Source organism: Caretta caretta, chromosome 10, assembly GCF_965140235.1.
Source record: "Caretta caretta isolate rCarCar2 chromosome 10, rCarCar1.hap1, whole genome shotgun sequence".
Lineage (NCBI taxonomy): Eukaryota > Metazoa > Chordata > Testudines > Cheloniidae > Caretta > Caretta caretta.
In genome coordinates, this window is record NC_134215.1 from 51,343,212 (window position 1) to 51,364,009 (window position 20,798).

Consider the following 20,798-nt stretch of genomic DNA (forward strand, 5'->3'; position numbering starts at 1 on the left):
TTTCAGAGGGGACTGAACCAAGACCACAAACCTAAATACTTCAAATTTTGAGGAAGATCAGATTTAGATCCAGACTCTATTTGTATAACCAAACTTCCAGATACAAAGTCTCCCTCTGTTTTGTTCTGGCTCAGAACTTGAGGCGTGGGCTCATCTGTCCCTAAAAATTGCCCCTTGTTAACTTGAAACTGAGATGTTTTCCCCACAACTCTTTGTTCAGACATAGAGCATTTAGTTAGCATGCACTGGACTGGTGGCATTGATTTTAAAAAGAACAACAGAACAAGGGAACTTGGGGAGAAAATGTATGTCTAGAGAATTACATGGACTTTACAAACACTTGTATTGTAAAGAGATAAAAAACAGGTCAAACCAAATTTGGACTGTTAATCTTGGTACCACTGGCTAATTTTATGACTTGTAAGTAGCCAGGAGGACACACAGCAGTTACATGCATTTATTCAGCACACAAAATTCGAAAAATGTCACATTGCAATGAAATTTTATATTCCACTGATGCTGAGTGGGAACTGAGTGCTGCATGCCCACAGGGACATCACTTGAAGAAGGTCATTGACAGTGTACCAACTCAAGAGGAGCTGCCACAGTGTCAGTGAGAGAGTTTCCTATATATTAAAGGCTCCATGTCAGACATCACTTGATTAGTCAAGTGAGTTAGTTTCAGCAGTTGTAGTACCAGAGCCTCAGGCAGTTGAGCATGTCCTCTGAAATAATAGGCAGCATTCTAATTTTTAAATCAGTTTTAAAAAAACACCTCCTTTTAAATTTCTCCATGTAGATTTGTTGTTTTTTTCCTTATAGTAGAAAATGCTGCAACTATACATGGAAACCTGGTAGAGAGAATGGATCAGCTGCAAGGGATGTGGGTAGGCATGAGAGCTCTGTAGAGGCTGTAGTTTTATAGGCTGATAGTGCCACCCCTTTCTTTATGGCTGTGCAGTGGAGACTTGCAAACTGCTGTCCTAGAACTCAAAGGCAGCTGAGGATGCTATACAATCGCAGGAACTCAGCAGCTCCTGAGAGAGGATGAGGCAGTGGAATGTTTGTCACTGCAGCCACAGAGTCCCTGCACCCTTTCTTTTTTTCCCCACAACTTGTGACATTTTGGGACGGTGGCAAGGGAGTGAGTGGGGGGGCTTGCTGAGTGCAGAAGGTGGTGGGAATTGAACTGTGGACGTAGGTGAGAGAGCATATGGATGGAAGACCTGGTAAACAGTTACACAGGAGGTATAAAGAGAAAGCTAGCAGAGAACAAGGGATCTCTGACAATACGGATGACTCAAAGGACTATGTTAGCAATCCTCCTCCTTTCCATCTCAACCCCCACTTTAATAACCACTTCTGCCCCAGTGATCCGCTGCTACCACGATGGCCTCACAGAGCCATAGGCAGCCAGCTGTAAATCTATTCCAGGGCAAGGCTGGCCCCATCTGGCCTCCGGGGAGCATAAAGATGACTTAATACTGCCCCTCTGGTTGTGCTTTGATTGCAGGTTGAGTGAGACACAGGATCCTCTCTTTCCCCAGGGAAGAGTCTGTAGAAAGAGTCTTGATGTGCTCAGACTGAAGTGCTCCTGATAAGGCATGCCCTGAAGTGATGGGCTTCCTTCCAGTCTCTCACTGAAAGCCATCTGGCTCATAGCTTCTGACCCTGAGCCTTGCAACTGATCTCTTCCACATTTCAATCCTCTGTTGTGCAACACTGGTACAAATGCCTGTGCAGTCTCAGGGCCAAGAGGAGGCTGCATGCTGTGTTTTCTCAGTGGTTTCTCTTAGAGCCACCATGTAATGGCTACAGGAAATGAAACAGACAGTTCCCAGGAGCCTCTTCTAAGCAAGCCAGGCTGCATTCTGAACTTGATGAGTCACCTTTATCTGCTGATTTATTGTTTGATCATTAAGAGACATTCAGCAGCTTCACAAGTCTTTGGTTACACTATCAACAGAGATGGTTGAAAGTTTCAGGATTCAGACATGAGGATGAATCCAGCATAGGATAGGGGTTCATGAGACGTCAGCTGTCTGGTCTGCATCCGAACTGGAAAATAGTTTCCTTCTGTTTTAAATGGAACCTGGAACACACATTGATGGGCATGTTCAAAGGTGGAAGTTGAGCATTCACACCCCATGAAATTCATCTAGCTATGTTTTTGAGACTGTGGGAACATGAGTATGATGCATCTTTAGTATTGTTTCTAACAGCTGTGCCTACCTTACTGCCTGTTTGCATTATTTTTTGTAGCTGGATTTGGTATGTTTAATTATCCACTGAAATAAGGGAATTATATTATTACTAATCACTGCAAAGCATACTGCAGGCACATGTTGGCCAACTGATCCTACCCTCTCCTGTTAGTGCACCTCTGTCCCAAACTACACATCCTCCCCAGTCTCACCTTGGAGCTCCTATTGAAATGCAATGACCAATCATTCTGAATCTCACAAAACTTTTAGTGGCAATAAATGTAGATGTGCATTGAATAGGGACTAGTACTCAGAATTTGTATACTAATGATAGACAGGGTGGATAGTAAGTTGACTGGCGACTTCCATTTCATTGACTAAAGATCAAGTTCTATTCTAGGTTTTCAGTGGTAAGGAAGCTTTTTATTTAACAGACGACACCTGCTGCACCTTCTGTGTACAATATAGTAGCATTCCATTGGACTGGTTCTTTGACACTGTATAAGGTCTTATAAAAGATTGGGTGGCCAGCTGCTCCCCCTTCTCTGCTGTCACCAAAACCATGGTGCAATACTTCACTCTGACACTTCCTGTACTGTATATATTGTGTCATGAGTGTATCATCACTACACAGAAGGTCTCAAAAAATCCTTGATTGCTTTTGGGCCTAAGGCTGCTATTCTACATACTCAGTCATATGTATCTCAGATTAACATCGCCAGTGATGAGCTGCCAGAAGCTGAAGAACCAGTTCCTTCAGTCGCTCCGAGCCTTTGGCGGCACTTCAGCAGCATGTCCTTCAGTAGCTCCGGGTCCTCGGCGGCACTGAAGGATCCGCTGCCGAAGTGCTGCCGAAGGCTCGGAGTGCTGCCGGGTGAGTAAAAATTCACAGGGCAGCCTCCCCAGCCGAGAGCTCAGACGGGACGGACAGGATGGTTTGCCCACCCCTTTAACAACCGGTTCTAAACTGGCTTCAAAATTTAAACACCAGTTCACGCAAACCGGTGCGAACCAGCTCCAGCTCACCACTGAGTATGGCCCTTGTGATTTTTTCAATGCACATTTTGTGGAAGGTATCATTTGCCCCTTAAAGAGAGAGAAATTGGCATTGTTGTGGCTTGCCTTTTCTAAGTTACCATTCGGATGCCTCTGTATATCCCTTTGTTACCTTCATTACTTCTTTTATTGTCTTGCCTGGTTCTCAGGGTCTGTACCTGATCTGTTTATACTACAGAAGGCATTTATCAGAGGTCTTCATTACCTTATGCCTCCTGTGTGCTCTGTATCCTGGTCATACTTGAGTCTTATACTGAACTCTGTGTTTTCAGTTGTTTACCCTTGGTTTTGAAAATCTGTGCAAATATATTTTTAATATGAGGCATTCAGATTCAACCCCCAATGGGGTAGGGATCTACTTCACAAACTACCATCACAACAGGGAGACCAAGAACTGAATGGGTCACTGAGACTAAACAGCTCTCTCTGATGGTCCCTTCAGAACCTGGGCTGGAGCCTGCTATTCGATAGCAGTGCGGCAGAAGCTTGCAATTCTTACATCTGCGGTCTGATTACAAAGCTTCCAGTGTTTTTGCTCTGCCATTGTTTGCAATCTCCAAGGGCTCAATCATGAACTCCGCATGGTAAGGAGAAACCATAGGGTTGCCGGTACCTCTCCCACACACATGGGCAGAGAGTGGGCAGGCAGGGGTGGAGAATGGGCAAAGCCAAGACTCCACCCTTTCAACTCACTGACTAGCATAACTGAATGGGTACAGAGGGGGAAACTGGGACCCTGCTCTGTTTGTGGGGCAGTGTAACAAGCTAGCCTTCTCCCCAGCTCACATAGGATCCACTCCCACACACAGTTTTCCCCCAGGCAGTTTTATTTTCCTAATATAGGCTAAATGAACAAAATCAGTTTCTCAGCTGACTCTGGGCTACCATTCCCAGGGGATTATCCCTCTTTTCTCAGTCCTCTCTGCTTCAGGGCGTCATGCAGGAATCTTCCATGCTCTGCTTACTGAACACTGCTAACCAGGGCTTTCTCCTTGGGGGCCCTTTTTCCCCAGCAGGTTTCCACCACCTTGCTTCCCCAGAGAATCTGGCAACCTCTGCAAGGGAATTCCTGCTGCACTTGCTTCTTGCAGCTCCTTGGCTCTGACTCTCTTGTCTCCCTGGATGGGCCACCCCTACTTTGCCACACTGTTCAGCTTCTTTGGCTTCAAAGAAGGCTTCTTTTGAGTGCCTCGCCCACTAAACCAGTCTGGAACCACCTTATCCAGCTCTGGGGTCCCACTGGAAAGGCCTTCAAAAATGTCTCCAGGACCACTCAGTCCATAATTTTCTCTATGGAACTAGTCTCTGGGCATAACCATTGGGCAGCCAGGTCCACTACCCATGTTCATGCCCTCCACGGGAATGACTCAGCCCAAAAATAGTGCTGGTATGTCTCCAGGGTCAGTACCAATCTGTCTAAGATAGCAGCCTTCACCACAGGATAGGAGCGCCTGCTTATTGCTCAGTGCTTGGTAGGCTGCCAGCCCCTCACCTGTCAAACCGTGCTATGAGGGATGACCCAGTGAATTCTTCCCAATCCACTGCACTGGGCACTAACTCGAAGGTACGTAGGGTGACCAGGTGTCCGGTTTTTGACCAGAACACCCGGTCGAAAAGGGTCCCTGGCAGCTCCAGTCAGCACTGCCAACCGGGCCATTAAAGTCCGGTTGGCAGTGCTGCGGAGATAAGGCTAGTCCCTACCTGTCCTGGCTCCACGCTGCGCCGCTGACAGAGAGCCGCCGGAGGTAAGCCCACGCCCCAGCCCCAATCCCCTGCCCCAGCCCTGAGGCCCCCCAAACCCAGAGCCCCCTCCTAGACCCCAAACCCCTCATCCCCAGCCCCACCCCAGAGCCAGCACCTGCAGATGGAGCCCACAGCCCCTCTGCACCCCAACTCCCCTCCCCAGCCCAGAGCCCCCTCCCACACCCTGAACCCCTCTATCCCATCTCCCGGCCTGGAGCCCCCTCCTGCACCCCAAATCCCTCATCCCCAGGCCAAAGCCCCATCCCAAACCCTGAACCCCTCATTTCTGGCCCCACCCTGGAGCCCACACCCCCAGTTAGAGCCCTCACCCCCTCCCGCACCTCAACCCCCTACCCCAGCCCAGTGAAAGTGGGTGCGGGAGAGCAAGCCACCGAGGGAGAGGAAATGTAGTGAGCGGGGGAGCAGGGCCTTGGGGAAGGGGGCGTGGCCTCAGGGAAGGGGGCAAGGCTAGTGTGTTCAGTTTTGTGCAATTAGACAGTTTGCAACCCTAAGCTATTCTCTCTAATACCAACCAAATTCCCCAGAGTCTCTTGGGCCAGTCACTTCTGTAACCATTCTTACTGCTAGAAATGAGCCTCTTGCCACTGCTGTTGAATGGCAAATGTGCCTCCTGCTGTTTCTGCAGGCTCTCCATTAACTGCAGCAGCCTGGGCTGGGGCTGTTTCTGCTGCCACTGTGTCCTTACCAACAGTTATATCGCCTCCTCCACCTTGCCTGGTCACCCAAACTGGGTGGGGTATCAGTCAGTGTGCAAAGGCTTCAATCTCCCCCCAGTTCCAGAGGCCAATTTTCTGCCCACAGTTTCCATCACGTTTAACAAGCTGGCCTTCTCCCCAGCTCACAGAGAACCCACTGCCATACCTGGAGTCTTGCCTCCCCTCCAGGGGATTCTGCTGGCTGGCCTTCCTGTTGCTCCTGGTTCTTGCAGCTCCCTGGCTCTAACTCACCGGGCCTCACTAGGCCCAGATGCACTCTTTTAAACCTAATTGGGGTCAGCTGAAAAGTCATAGGTGTATGGGCCCTGCTCCCTCTTCAAGGGGCCAGTCATCCTGTCACAGGCAGCTGAACTATGTGCAGCCTATTACTTGGATTGGATTATCAAGTTACAGTCCAAACCCTAAATCCATGTAAAAAACACTCTGACTAATCACTTAGGTAACAATACACCTACGACAGTGAGGCATTTCTCTCTGTGTGGGCTAACACACAGGAAAGACAGCAATTTGCCCTAAGAAGCATTGCCTTCGATTTTCCCCAACATTAAATAAGTTTGCTTATTCATTGATCTCAATTATTTCTGGTGGAACAATCTTGATTGGCCATTCCAAACATTTACTGCTCACTGAATGGAACAGCATTTCCTGTGTCTGGACTGAATTTATCTCAAGCTCCATTTATGGCCTCTGGTTCTCTTGTCTATCCAGTGCCAAAGGCAGTAATGGTCCTGTAAGTGGCAACTATCTTCATAATATTGGAGTGTGGTAGTAAAACATTTTTTCTCTTTATAAAAATGCTCCTGTGAAGGTCTCCAGATGTATGGAGGAAATACCTACCCAATCATGTACAGATACAGCCACATTTTCAAAGATACCACTGATTTTGTGTGCCTTCATTTTCTGATACCCAATTTGAGACACACATTAGCCCTTTTTTTTAGAGATGTCTGAGCACCCATTGACTTCCGCTGTAGTTTTGGGTAGTCAGCATCTCTGAAAATTAGGTCCAAAGGATCCCAATAACGGAGGCACCCAAAATCCATGGCCACTTCTGAAAATTGTGGTCCTTCTTGAACCTGATGTTCAGAGGTCCTAAGTGCCTGCAGTTTTCAGTGACTTCCACTGAGTCTATGGGCATTCAGCATCTCTGAATATCTAGCCCAAGGTATTCCAAGTTTGGCACCTAATATCTGATCCCTTTTGAAAATGCTGGTTATACTAGTTTCATCTATTGATCTGGTGTCAGTGACAAAGGACCCCTCCTCCTATCTCTCCTCCCGTCCCCCATGAAAGCAAATCCTTCAGGTGATTAGAGTCAGAAACTCAAGACTCCTGGGTTCTGTTCCTGACACTTCCACTGGTTCATTGTGTGGCCTGTGGTAAGTCTCATAATTTCTGTCTCTCTTCCTTGTTCTGAAAAATGGGGACCCTACTTGTGAAACACTTTGAGAACCTCCTATGAAAGGTGCTAAGTACAAAGCATCATTATCATTAAAATTAAGCCAATTGCATAATTATAAAAGTGATGGTTATATCATCCCCATGCTGCCTGTTAGGAAAATGATGAAGGCCAGTTTCATATTCAGATAGAGAAAGCTGTTTTTAAATATTTGCTCTTGCATGTACAACCAACCATGGATTTTTTAAGCCATGTCACACAGCTATGCACTTGTACGTATAGTACAGTCATTATCTTTGGCCCAGCATTTGTCCTGATACCTGCTGAAGTTCACTCATAGAATAGTGACTTTTTTCTCTCTCATTTCTCCCTTTGCAAACCTTTATTTAATGATACTGAGTGGGTTTAATCTCCTAGAGACAGTCTGCCAAGCTTTGTATTGCTGTCAAGGAAATGAAGATGCAGTAAAGTGTTTTTGCCTGATTTGCACTCCTGTGTTGAGGAAATGCTTTTTTTTAAATACTTTGAGAAAACTCAGCTATAATCACTGACCAGGGCAGAGGAAATATGCATTCTTGGCTACTATCCCAGAAGCTGAATAAGTTGTAAATGATAGTGACAGTTGCTAGTTCAGAAAATTTGATCCCACTGGGTTTATTTCACTCAAAAATGTTATTATTAAGAGCCTGCTTGTCGCTTAATGGAAGCATTAGCACTCTGAACTGGCACTGGATAAGTGTTCTGTTCTACAAGACTGGTTACGTTTTCCACAGGAAATTGTTTTATAAATCATCATGGAAGCTTAAACTTATTTTAAGGCCTGAGGATGATACACAGTGTAGCAATTTGAAACAGGTCTTGAGAAAAACATGACATTAGCAACACTCCAGAGCTGCCAAAACCGGACAGGGAAACAATAGAGAGGATAAAAAGTATATATCCTGATGGGAGATGTACCATCTCTGAACCTTCATCATCTGCCTTCATCCATTGGAAGCAAACAGTCTGCACCTTGGGCCCAATCCTGTTTGAGGTTGAGGGCTCTAAGCTTCTATTGAAGCCACCTCACAAGAGGCACTTAGCATCTCACAGGATCTCCCCACAATGCAGATTTTTCAGATCTTAAGACCTAAGACTAAAGCTAGTCAGGTACCTGGGGGAGCAGGAGGGCTACTGCAGAAAAGTTTGAAAAAATGAGGGAGGAAACACTATTGTCATTTAAAAAAACCCAAAAACTCTAAAATCAAAAACTTTTTGGTTTTTGTTTTATTGACAAAAGTTGAGATTTTCCCCTGGAAACCAGATGCTTTCAGTGCAAAATTTAGTTTACTCAAAAACCCTGTTTTCCATCAAAAACAGTAGTGATGGAAAATTTTTGACCAGCCCTAACAAAAATGATTTCACAAGCAATAGATGGGGTTTTTTGTTCATGGAAACTGCAGGTTCTGGGCACTTGGATTTTAGAGTGCTAAAGGCGATTGGGGTTAGGGGAGTTACTAGACACGCTAGCCCTAGAGGTTTAACTGAAACTCGTTTAACACCCCTTTTTTCAAAACCCAATAACTGGGAAGCTCTTTGACAAATGCAATCCGTATCTTACAATCTCCAGGCTAACGGTCCAGATTGTGGTGCACTATATCTGTCTGTGCCATAGATTTAGATTTTTAAAGCCAGAAGAGACCATTTTGATCATCTAATCAGAGCTACTGCATAACACCCATGGGGCTTCCTTGGATTAATTCCTGCTTCAAATCCAAGAGCTGTAATTGAGCTAGAGCATCCCTTTTAGAAAACATCCAATCTTGATTTTAAAAATTCTGGAATCCACCATAGCCCTTGATAAATTGTCCCAGTGGTTCCTTACCCTAACTGTTAAAAATCTGCTCTTTACTTCTAGTCTGAATTTGTTTAGCTTCAGTGGCACCAAGTCAAATGCCTTACTAGAGACATCTAGACAGACATGGTGGATGAAGTATCATTTATTGGACCAGCTTCTGTCAACACTATTACCTTTGTCAACCAAGGTTGTAATCTTATCAACTATGATATCAAGCTAGGTTGACATGATCTATTTTCCATAAACCCATGTTGATTGGCATTCATTATATTGCTCTCCTTTCATTCTTTGTTAATTGAGTCCCATATCAGCCATTCAATTATTTTACTTGGGATCAATGTAGTCTGATAGATCTATAATAATTCAAGTCACCTTGGTTACCCTTTGAAGCTATTTGTCACAACATTAGCTTTCTTCCAATCCTCTGGAACTTCCCCAGTTTTAAGAGATATTAAAAATCAACATTAGTGGTCCAGCTTGCTCCTGAGCCAGCTTGTTTAAAAACTCTTGGATGCAACTTAACTGGACCTGCTGATTTGAAAATTTCTAACTTTAATGGTTACTGTCTAGCATTTCCTTAGCTACTGTTGGAGTGGAAAATATTTCATCTTTAATTGATATGAATATATCATCTGGCTTTTTCTCAAATATTCTAGTCAGAATAGAAATATTTATTGAATATTTCTGCCTTTTCTGCATTACAATTGTCAGTTCTACTAGTTCCAGCTAGCAATGGACCAATACCATTGTTAGGGTTCCATTTATTCATGCTACATGATACACTGAAAATTTCCTTCTGACTGTCCTTAACTCTGTTGGCAATAGATTCTCCCTGTGTCATCATAGAATCATAGAATCATAGAATATAAGGGTTGGAAGGGACCCCAGAAGGTCATCTAGTCCAACCCCCTGCTCAAAGCAGGACCAATTCCCAGTTAAATCATCCCAGCCAGGGCTTTGTCAAGCCTGACCTTAAAAACCTCTAAGGAAGGAGATTCTACCACCTCCCTAGGTAACGCATTCCAGTGTTTCACCACCCTCATAGTGAAAAAGTTTTTCCTAATATCCAATCTAAACCTCCCCCACTGCAGCTTGAGACCATTACTCCTCGTTCTGTCATCTGATACCATTGAGAACAGTCTAGAGCCATCCTCTTTGGAACCCCCTTTCAGGTAGTTGAAAACAGCTATCAAATCCCCCCTCATTCTTCTCTTCTGCAGGCTAAACAATCCCAGCTCCCTCAGCCTCTCCTCATAAGTCATGTGTTCCAGACCCCTAATCATTTTTGTTGCCCTTCGCTGGACTCTCTCCAATTTATCCACATCCTTCTTGAAGTGTGGGGCCCAAAACTGGACACAGTACTCCAGATGAGGCCTCACCAATGTTGAATAGAGGGGAACGATCACGTCCCTCGATCTGCTCGCTATGCCCCTACTTATACATCCCAAAATGCCATTGGCCTTCTTGGCAACAAGGGCACACTGCTGACTCATATCCAGCTTCTCGTCCACTGTCACCCCTAGGTCCTTTTCCGCAGAAAAGGACCTAGTGTCCTTTTGCATCCCTTATTGGTTTTCTACAGTTTCTATCTTATAATTTTATTCATTGCTATCAACTTCTTTTTTCATTTGTTATATTGTTTTTAATTTTTATTTTTGCTTTCACTACGTCTAAGCCAGCCTGTTTTTTAATTATTATGGCCTTTTTTCCCAATTCTGGAATTGTGGCTTTTTGAGTATCTAGTAAAATGTTCTTAAACAGCTCTCAATTATCATTCATATTTTTCTGTTTAAATTCTTTCTCCCATTTGATTTGGCTCATAATTATTTTCAGCTTTGTGAAATTTGCCCTTTTATAGCGACAGTTCTCTACTAGGGGTACGCATAAATTAAAATGTCATACAGACAATGACTTGTTTATACTGATCTATGTACTGAAATGTAAGTACAATATTTATATACCAACTGATTTATTTTATAATTATATGGTAGAAATGAGAAAGTAAGCAATTTTTCAGTAATAGTGTGTGGTGACACTTTTGTATTTTTATGTCTGATTTTGTAAGCAAGTAGCTTTTAAGTGAGGTGAAACTTGTGGGTATGCAAAACAAATCAGACTTCTGAAAGGGGTTCAGTAGTCTGGAAAGATTGAGAGACACTGATTTAAAGTACCAAGTATATATATTACTGGTTGGGGATTTATTCTGTTTGCACATAATAAATGTAATCAAGTCATGATCACTTTCACCTAAGCAAGCACTAACTTTTAATTCTGTGATCACTTCCTCTTTATCTGTCAAGAGGTTTAATGTTGAATTCTCCCATGTTGGATGCAACACTTTTGGAGTTAAAAAATTGTCATCTATAATATTCCAGGTTGGGGGAGGGGGAGGGAATTGTACTGGCAGCCTGAGACCTCCAGCACATATCATTCAGGTTAAAGTCCTCCATGATAATGCAACTTTGTTTTCCTACACATTTTAGATAGGTGCTTAAAGAGCCAGTCATCCTGTTCCCTATTGTGATTTGGTGCTCAGCAGCAGACACCAACTAGTATCCCATCTTGTTTTTTATATGAAGCACAAGATTATTTGCTTCTGAGTTGTCAGTGACTTGGAAACAGATAATGCCATTTTTTATGAGTGCCACTTCCTGTCCCCTTTATTCCACTCATATGACTCTTTCCACCCAGTTTCAGTAATACCAACTAGATCAAATTAATGCTCATAAATGAGCAATTCCACTTCCTCTTGTTTATTGCCCAGGCTCCTGGCTTTGGGATATAGGCCATATAAAGAATTTCTTCTCTTCAGTGGTTGATTAATTTTGTTCTTGACATCAGGATTTTCTACCACATGAGCTTTCATTTGTTCCTACTTTTCATCCTCCTGTTTTGTTGTTAGTTTAATGCCCTCCTGGATATTCTACCCAGACTGTCCTCTAGAACAGTGGTTTCCAAACTTTTTGGATCGCGCACCCCCACGGCCAGCTGTAGGGAAGCACCAAAAAAAAAAAAAAAAAAGAGCTGCCAGCAGCGTGCGGCCGAAGACAGAGCGGGGAGAGCCATGCCGCTGAAGAATCAAAGGTCCGGGAGCGCTGCTGCCGCCGTGCCAGCAGTGCTTCTTCAGCAGCGCTCCTCCTGCCGCACCCCCAGGGATAGTCTTGCACACCCCCTGGGGTGCACGCACCCCACTTTGGAGACCACTGCTCTAGAACAGTGGGTCTCAAACTTTTTTACTGGCAAGCCCCTTTCATATCGCAACCACATTGCAACACCCCCTAATAAACTAAACACGCTTTTAAATATATTTAACACCATTATAAATGCTGGAGGCAAGTGGGGTTTGGGGTGGAGGTTGACAGCTCACGACCCCCCATGTGATGACCTCGCAATCCCCTGAGGGGTCCCAACCCCCAGTTTGAGAACCCCTGCTCTAGAAGGTTGGTTCTTCTTCTTCTGAATGTAGGCCATCCAAACTATACAGCCCCTTCTGGTCCATCTTCTATGGGTAATGTTCCACCAAATCAAAACTTTCCCCCTTATAGCCAGCGCTTTGTTTCCAGAACCTTCACAAGACCCTAGAACTGGATTTGAATGTTGCCACCTTAATTTATCTCAAACAGAGAGATGAGAAGAATGCAAACTTATTCTGGAGTTCATATGACATCAGCAGAATATAAGCAAGGTACTGAGACCTGAGGTTGTTCCATTGTTTCCATCACAGTACTGAATGTAGAACTGTACCGAGAAAGAAAACCTTTCACATTCTCTAAATTCCCCTGTTTGCTGCTCCTATTCACCGGCTGAGTTCGCTGGCAACTGACTTCTGTACTAAGCCTTGCTACTTAACTCCACCCCCTCGCTACCAGCGGGGATGAACCACTCAATACACTTCAAATACAGGGCTGATGATAGACCCAAAGGTCCCAATCACGCAGTCCTCACGGAAACACAAACAGACATGTCTCAACTGGCCTTTCAGGGATCCAGAAATGTTCTGCAGCTGCATAGGACCTACTCGGCCAAATTAAGCACTGCTATTAGCAGGTCTTCCTCCAGTGAGGTCAGTGCAGTTCCATCTGTCTTATTCCAGGACTGAACTTGGCTCACTGAACAGATATTTCTGGGAATATGGACATTCCCTCCTTCCCTCCCCCCCCCCCAAAAAAACCCCCACAAAAAACACAAAAAAACCAGGACTTGACAGGACAGGACTTGTCCTACAGATAACTAGCAAGTACTAATGCAGAGTCCAGCCCTGGATCTTAACCATCCCAGGGAATGGAAGTCCACATGTCATTTCAGAACTTGAGCATGATGCTAAGGCTCCATCAACCTCAGGTCTCAGTACCTTGCTTATATTCTGCTGATGTCATATGAACTCCAGAATAAGTTTCCATTCTTCTCATCTCTCTGTTTGAAATAAATTAAGGTGGCAACATTCAAATCCAGTTCTAGGGTCTTGATTCAGTACAGCACAAAGATTGAAGCCATTGCAAATTTCTGAATCAGAGCTTGAATATAAGATGCCCCTGAATTCCATAGGTCTTGGTTTGTAACTCCACCCTCCACAACACCATAATTATGAATGAATCAGTTACTTTATTGTATACACTGTATTCTGGAATAAATTCTTCTCTGTTTCACTGGTATAAATCCAGATCAAAACCACTGAAATCAGCCAAGTTTTTCCAGATTTATATGAGTGTATCTGAAGGCAGGATTTGTGCTTACACACACAAGACAGCGTTAAGACATCGCAGTGTTCCTTGCTGAGAGACTAATGAAATCTTCCAGCATCAGGGAAGCATTCTAACCTGGCTGACCTTGTCATCCATTCATGTGCATAGCTCTGTAGTCTGGTTTACAGCCAGAACCAGAACGAAAAGTCTCTTTAATTAAAATTTCTAAAGAACAGCTCGGTAGACTGAGCCTTGGGTTAGTGGTTTTGAAGAACTCCTGGAGGTCAACTGCAATACACTGGAAAGGGGCTCTAGAAATCATAGTTGTGACCATATTGAACTAAATCGCTACTGCTATGTTACTCCATAACTGAAGCTGCTCTGATTGTGTTTTTAAAGACATATTATCACCCTGTGTATACTTAGCTTTATTGCAAAGAGAAAGGAAAATATGACACTACTACTAGGAAATGCATCAAATTTTTTTTTATTAAGGTACATTGAGGGTTTTGAGTTTGAACTTGTGCTGTGTGATGCTTTCTATCCATCCCGCCTCTGTAAATGTGTCCCTGTCAAGTTAGGCTTCCAGAGTTGTTCATCCATGATAACATGGTGAAAACCTTTTTAAAGGGCAGTACTCTCCCTCCTGAGAATAGCATCACTATGCCCCAAGTACTGACATTTAACACACATTTTGAGTAGTTGGGTTTCTCTGTGGAGGCGAAGAGAAAGAATCTTTTTCCAGGCCATTTCATGGCCATTACTAAACAGTGTAGCCTAGTGTATAAAAGCACTGGACTGGGAGTCAGGAGACCTGGGTGTCACCGGCCTTCTGGGTGACCTTAAGCATGTCACTTCTCTGTGCCTCAATTTCCCCATCTGTAAAATGGGAGTAATGATACTGACCTCCTTGGTAAAGTGCTTGGAGATCTGCAGATAAAAAGTGCCATATAAGCGTTAGTTATTATTACTACTGTCCTGAGGCTGCAGAAGCTTCCTAGTGTAGTGGTGAATCCACCAGCTCTGTTCCTGCACCGCCCCTGGCCCACGCATGATTGACAGGGAACGAGGAGCAATGCAGTGTACAAGGAGACCCTGCAGAGCATGACTCTATGCCTCTCAAAATCTTGTCCCTTCCCATCCCACTCCCAACCCACACAGTCTGTGGCCCTCTGTTGAAAAAGGACAGGGGGTTGAACAAGACAGAGCACCTCTCGAACCTCTTTATTAACTATGCCATCAAAAAGCTAGACACAGTGATGGACCAGACTATGGCTCTACGTGCCATATGTTTAATCATCAATAGCTCTGGTAGCTTCTTGGTTTGTGGAGTTGTGTACTGTTTAGTGGCAAATAAGTTAACATGCTGTCCTGTAGTCTAGCCACAGTAGACAATACCAGACCCACCCAACGCTGAATATTAGTCACCTAAAGGATCTAACCAATAATGACCTCCTGAGATTGCCCCAAATAAAAACTTCTCCACATTCAGCAGAACTGCCAGAACATTCCCACCAGCCTCAAACACACACACAACACGAAGCAGAGAAGAGAACAGGGAACAGTTTTCCCTGCCATATCTCCAGTGGCTTAGTGAAATTGTACCTGGGATGAATCCGGCCCATGGTTTCTTGACTGACCTGCAGAAAGAGGAAAGGCAATGTAACATCCAACACAGCTTTTCCTAGAAGATCCTCCTACCAGCAGGTAGAAAAATAGTGCCATACTGCAGTGTTCTGGGTCTCCATGCTGGCAGTCATTAATGACCAAGGCCCCAGTTCAGCAAAGCACTTTAGCACCTGTTTGAGCAAAATAGGACTTCAGCACATGCTTAAGTACTTTTTTGAAGAAGTAAATTAGCCACTACAATTAAATGCATGCAATTTGCATATGGACACCCCTCATCTGAGGCTCAACAACGAGTTAGATACAAACTGAAACAGCAGATCTCAAAACCTTCTGCCACTGAACTCTCAATATCCAAGGCTAAGCTTTCTACTTGGGCCGATCTCTGAGAGGTCAAACTCCTTCTGTATATAGACAGGTCCAAGTTTTGAAAAAGTTCAGATCTGAATCTCAGCTTCCTTCCCCAGGACTATATTTGGGGGGGAGGGATAGCTTAGTGGTTTGAGCATTAGCCTGCTAAACCCAGGCTTGTGAGTTCAATCCTTGAAGGGGCCATTTAGGGATCTGGGGCAAAAATAAGGGATATTACTTGGTCCTGCTGTAAAAGCAGGGGACTGGACTTGATGACCTTCTAAGGTCCCTTCCAGTTCTATGAGACAGGTATATCTCCATATATTTATTTAGATAAACTATTGTTTTGTGCTGTGAATTACCTTCCTGTCACACACTGATTGAAACTGGAAAGGGAACTCCCTGATGCAGAAGGTTGGCAAGTCAAATACTGTGTCTGGATTTTAAAAAGGGTTGAATAGTTTTGTGGCCAGCACTGCTTCTCACTATCTTTCTATGAGGGTCATTTCTAAAACAATTGAAGATATTAGAGCTTACAGTAAAACGCCCTATTTTAAGTATAGGGAATATTTCTCAAACCAGTAGAAACTTTCAACATGGCATACACTTCTTAATCCTGGCATCCATTCATCATTTGGTACCTGATCCCTTTAGTTGTTAGGCATTCTAAGAGAAGTATAATCCAACCTTATGCTTCAGGGTATAAACTGATTACCACAGAGTCAGGAAGGGATTTCCCTTTCACATACAGCACTGTGTGGTTGGCACAGTTCACCTTCTTCTGAAACATCCATATTTGGATAAAGGGCATGATGGACCAGTGATCAGATCCATCCCTTCCCACTTTTCTCCATTAAAATGGGCTCTTTGAAAAAATATCTTATATAACGACATGTGTTGATACATCTTAATCTCTTTTTTCTTTGCAGTACCTTCCACATAAGAATCTGAAGATGTTGGTGTAAGCCACTGTTATCAGAAATGACTTGACATCAGTCCTGCCTCTCTGAATCTCAGGCACTTTGGGGGCTTTTGTCCTCTTATTATGGCTTCTTAGAACTTGGCAACAAGGACTGGAATCATTCTGGCCCATGGGGGAAAGACTCATCACTGATCTACAAGACCTTTGGGATGTTTACGTTTTTATCTTCAGTGTTGTCCAACAATGGCATTCTGGAAAAGCGTGGTTGACTGAGTTTTTTTAAACAAAGAGAATACTATTAAATGTATTTCCCTGTAGTTTTTATATTTATGAAAATTTAATATTGTTCTTCAAAGCAAAAAAGAAAGACAGATATAAGCTACGGTGACTTTCCCAGAGGTTATTAACTGAAAGAAAGCACTGGCCTTAAAATAACAAGATGCCTCCACCATTGTGTTACACAGCTGGGGATCATGCATGGAAATCATTTGATTAAAATTTGCAGTCAAGGTCAAGTTCAGGGTGTTGAAGACACCCACATACTGGGTTTGCCATCTAAGCCAGAGAAATGCCAGGTTGCTGGGTTTGGTGCTTAACCCGCAACCAATAGTTTATGGGTTGTCATGTCCCGTATGAAGCTTGAAGTATCTGCCTTTTGTACGACATCTGCATAAGTGATTCACTTCTTCCCAAGACCAACTTTAACTTGTGTCTTTGTTCTTCAAGTAGGTCTTTCCTTTTCTCATGTCTTGGGCGGATACTGTCGGATAGAAGAATACTGTCATCTGTAGCCCCAAGAAGCACAGCACCAGTACCAAGGACACAAAAAAGACATTTTTTAAACCAGCTATGCAATTTTTCTCATAAAATGCATGAATGCAGCTCTGTATTTCTCTCTCCTATCCCTCCTGAAAATCAGCTTTGTCATTCCTTTTTTAAATTCCACTATTGGTTAGGTACTGGAGCATGACGACAATCATACTTGTATACCTGTTCTAACAGTCAATAGAAGGGCTCTGTCATTTACATGGCTTCTGTATCAAAGTCAACTACAATTAAAACATCTGACTGATTTATCATGCTTTGAGGATTTTTGTCCTGAGCTATAATATGAACATTAATTCCCTTTTCTGTCAGTATTTTCCTCCAATCAGTGTAATCTTAAATCTTTCAGGGAATGTGTGACTGTCTGAAATTTCTGTTGCATATTGACCTAAAGAGCTCCTTAAAGAAGAGAGGTGGGGGGTAAAATGTTCAAAAATACCTAAGTGAGTTAGGAGCATGATCTCTGGTATAGTGGTATAGAGTAACTCCATTGGAATAAATTCAGATTTACATCAATATACCTGAGGTCAACCTCTGCGCCTGGCCTGAGGAAAGCAGATGATCCTCTGCTGCAGTGCTTCCATTCCTGCTTTGCCTCTTCTTATTTCTTTTATTTAGACATTTGCTGCTGTATGTTCTTCTGCTGCTTGATAGTCACAATTTCCTCTGTGTCAGCAGGTGTATGATGCTACAGTCATCTGACTTCTCTGACACTTCTTGGAACTCCAGGACTATATCCTACACATGGCTCCTGTCATCCGGAACCAGGCTCATACTCCCACTTCCTGTTGGCTGGCTCATCATGTCATTATGCATGCTAGAAGCATTGATGACACACTGCCACTGGATGGCATCATAACACTATCGCCTGTCCTTTCTCAGAACAGAATTCTTCTAGCGGGTCATTATTTAAACATTCCTCTGACATGTATGATGTCCCTGTGGCCTGTATGAGACTACATTAAAAGAGGAAAATTGTTGTTTCAGCAGAGACACAGTACTACAGAGAGTTACATAGGAATACTGTACCTGATTAGGTCTGTGCTCCACCTAGTCAAGTATCTTGCCTCTTGATACTGGCCAGTACCAGGTGCTTTGAAGGCAAGTGCAAGAAAACTTATACTAGACAATTTTATAGAAAAATTTGTCCACAGGAGAAGTATTTTTCTAACCTTCTGACATTTAGAGGTTGGGTTATGCCCCAATACATGAGGATTTATATCATACGATTATCCATACATAGAATTAATGTAAATGAGGGGGAGGGTTAGGTTCCAGGGAATTTTTTTTTGCCAGATAAAAGACATTATATACATATACAGTATAATTTTTAAACAATTTAAAACAATGTAATACTGTACTCAGCAATGATGATTGTGAAGCTTGGTTGAGGTGGTGGAGTCAGAGGGTGAAAGAGGGTGGATCATCCGACTGCTCCTCTTGCTGTTCTTTCCAAAGTGCTGGGGGGGTGCTCAACCCCCAGCTCTGCCCCAGGCCCACCCCCACTCCTCCCCTTCCCCCAAGACCCCGCCCCACTCCACCCCCACCTTGCCTCTTCCCGGCCCTGTTCCACCTCCTCCCGCCGAGCGCACCCTGTCCTCGCTCCTCCCCCTCCCCACCAGCCTCCTGAAACAGCTAATTGCTGCAGGCAGGAGGCACGTGGAGGGATGTGGGAGTTGCTGATCCGTGGGGCCACCGCCGAGCGGGAGGCACTGGTGGGGATGGGGGTGGAGGGCAGCTGATGGGGGGCTGTCGGCCCAGCCTGGTTCCAAACCCCCATGGCCAAACAATGTTATAAGCAAACATTACGCAACTTTAAATGAGTCTAACAGATCAGCGACGTCACAATGAAACAATGTTAACCGGGATGACATTAAGTGAGGAGTTACTGTAAATATATAATTTATTGTTGAATCTTATTAAGTTCTTGGCCACAATAATATCTAGTGGCAGTGCATTCTACAGGTTAATTATGCCAGTGTATGTGTGTGTAATTTTACCAATTTAAATATGTTAACTTTCACTCTCATTGGATGTCCCCTGATTCTTTTATTATGAGAAAGGGTAAGTACAAGCACCCATTTTTTCTTCTCTGCACCATTTGTTATTTTGTATGTATTTATCATGTCCCCTCTTACTTATTTCCTCTCTAAAGTCTGAGTCTTTCAGTCTTTCCTCATACACAAATCTTTGCAAGCCTCTCATAGTTTTTGTCATCTCTCTCTGACCCTTTTTATTTCTGCTATATCCTTTGAAGATATTGTGACTGAAACAAAATATATTATTCCAGGTGTGAGCAAACCATTGATTTGCATAATATTTTCAATATTTTCTATACTGTTCTTTACAAATCGTAATATCTTGGTTACCTTTGAACACTGCTGCACATTGAGTACAGGTCTTAATTAAGCTGTCTATAATGATCCACATGTCTTTGTCCTGCACTGTTATGGTTAATATAGAGCCTGCTAATGTGAAGGAGTAATTCACATTAATCTTTTAGATGTGCATTATCCTGTGCATTGAATTTTATCTGCTTTGTGTTGCTTGTTCACCAACTGCATTAAGTCCCTCTGAAGTGCCTCACAGTCGTCACTGACCTAAATAAGTTTGTGTCATCTGCAAAATTTTTATTTCAGTGGGACTTAAGCACATGCTTAAAGTTATACATGCATAAGTACTGTCCTGAATAGGAATGCTTTCCAGAATTGGGGTCTTCTTGATGAAAGGGTCCATATCACATTACCTGTCCCCTGAGTAGCCAGAACCTCATGCAATATTTTTGCTTTTCTAGATTCTGGCTAGAGTAATATTGCAAGTAAAATATTTGAAACTCTGAAATATAAGTTAAAAATTCTTATAGTGTTATGCAGAAAGCAAGAGTCACAGTAGCATGAAAGACCTGAATGAATTCAGATTTCAATGCCACCTGATATCCTGGAATAACAGAGGAGAAAGGAAGCCGGAGGTGTAGTTTTGTATGTCAGTGAAAATGTATAGTGGAAGGAATTGCACTTGTCAGCGCAAGAGAGCCATAATGAATCAATTTGGATTGAAATAACAGAAGGATTAGAGGACTTATAATGTTAGTGCACTATGCACCTTCTCTGCAGGACAGACAGTGGAATGAAATTTGATGATGAGATAAGGAAGGCATTAAAAGATAACAGGATTATGATTATTGGTGATGCCCTTCAAAATATGTATGATAGAGACAGAAAGGAAGGGCACAGTGAAGCAGGGCTGAGCAAATGTCCTGCTTTTCCTCTCTGAATTTGGTTCCACTTATGTGTGTGCACGCAGTATTCATGGAGAGAGATAAATTACACTAAGTGACTATCAAATTCCCTCCAGTGGGGAAGAGGAGGAGACTGCTCTGGTTGGAATTTAAAGGGTATCAGAATTACAGGGTAAAG

General features: G+C 43.4%; 1 protein-coding gene across 3 annotated transcripts in view; it reads left to right on the forward strand.

Annotated features, from left to right (window-relative positions):
• The window catches only part of CIB2 (calcium and integrin binding family member 2), a 105,221-nt gene extending 87,587 nt beyond the window's left edge, over window positions 1-17,634 (forward strand). For all 3 annotated transcript variants that reach the window (XM_048867857.2, XM_048867860.2, XM_048867859.2), the window contains one exon: window positions 16,565-17,634. In XM_048867857.2, coding sequence (XP_048723814.1) covers window positions 16,565-16,586 — 22 coding nt within the window. In that variant the 3' untranslated portion in view covers window positions 16,587-17,634. The remainder of the gene's footprint in view (window positions 1-16,564) is intronic.
• Window positions 17,635-20,798: the final 3,164 nt, after the last annotated feature.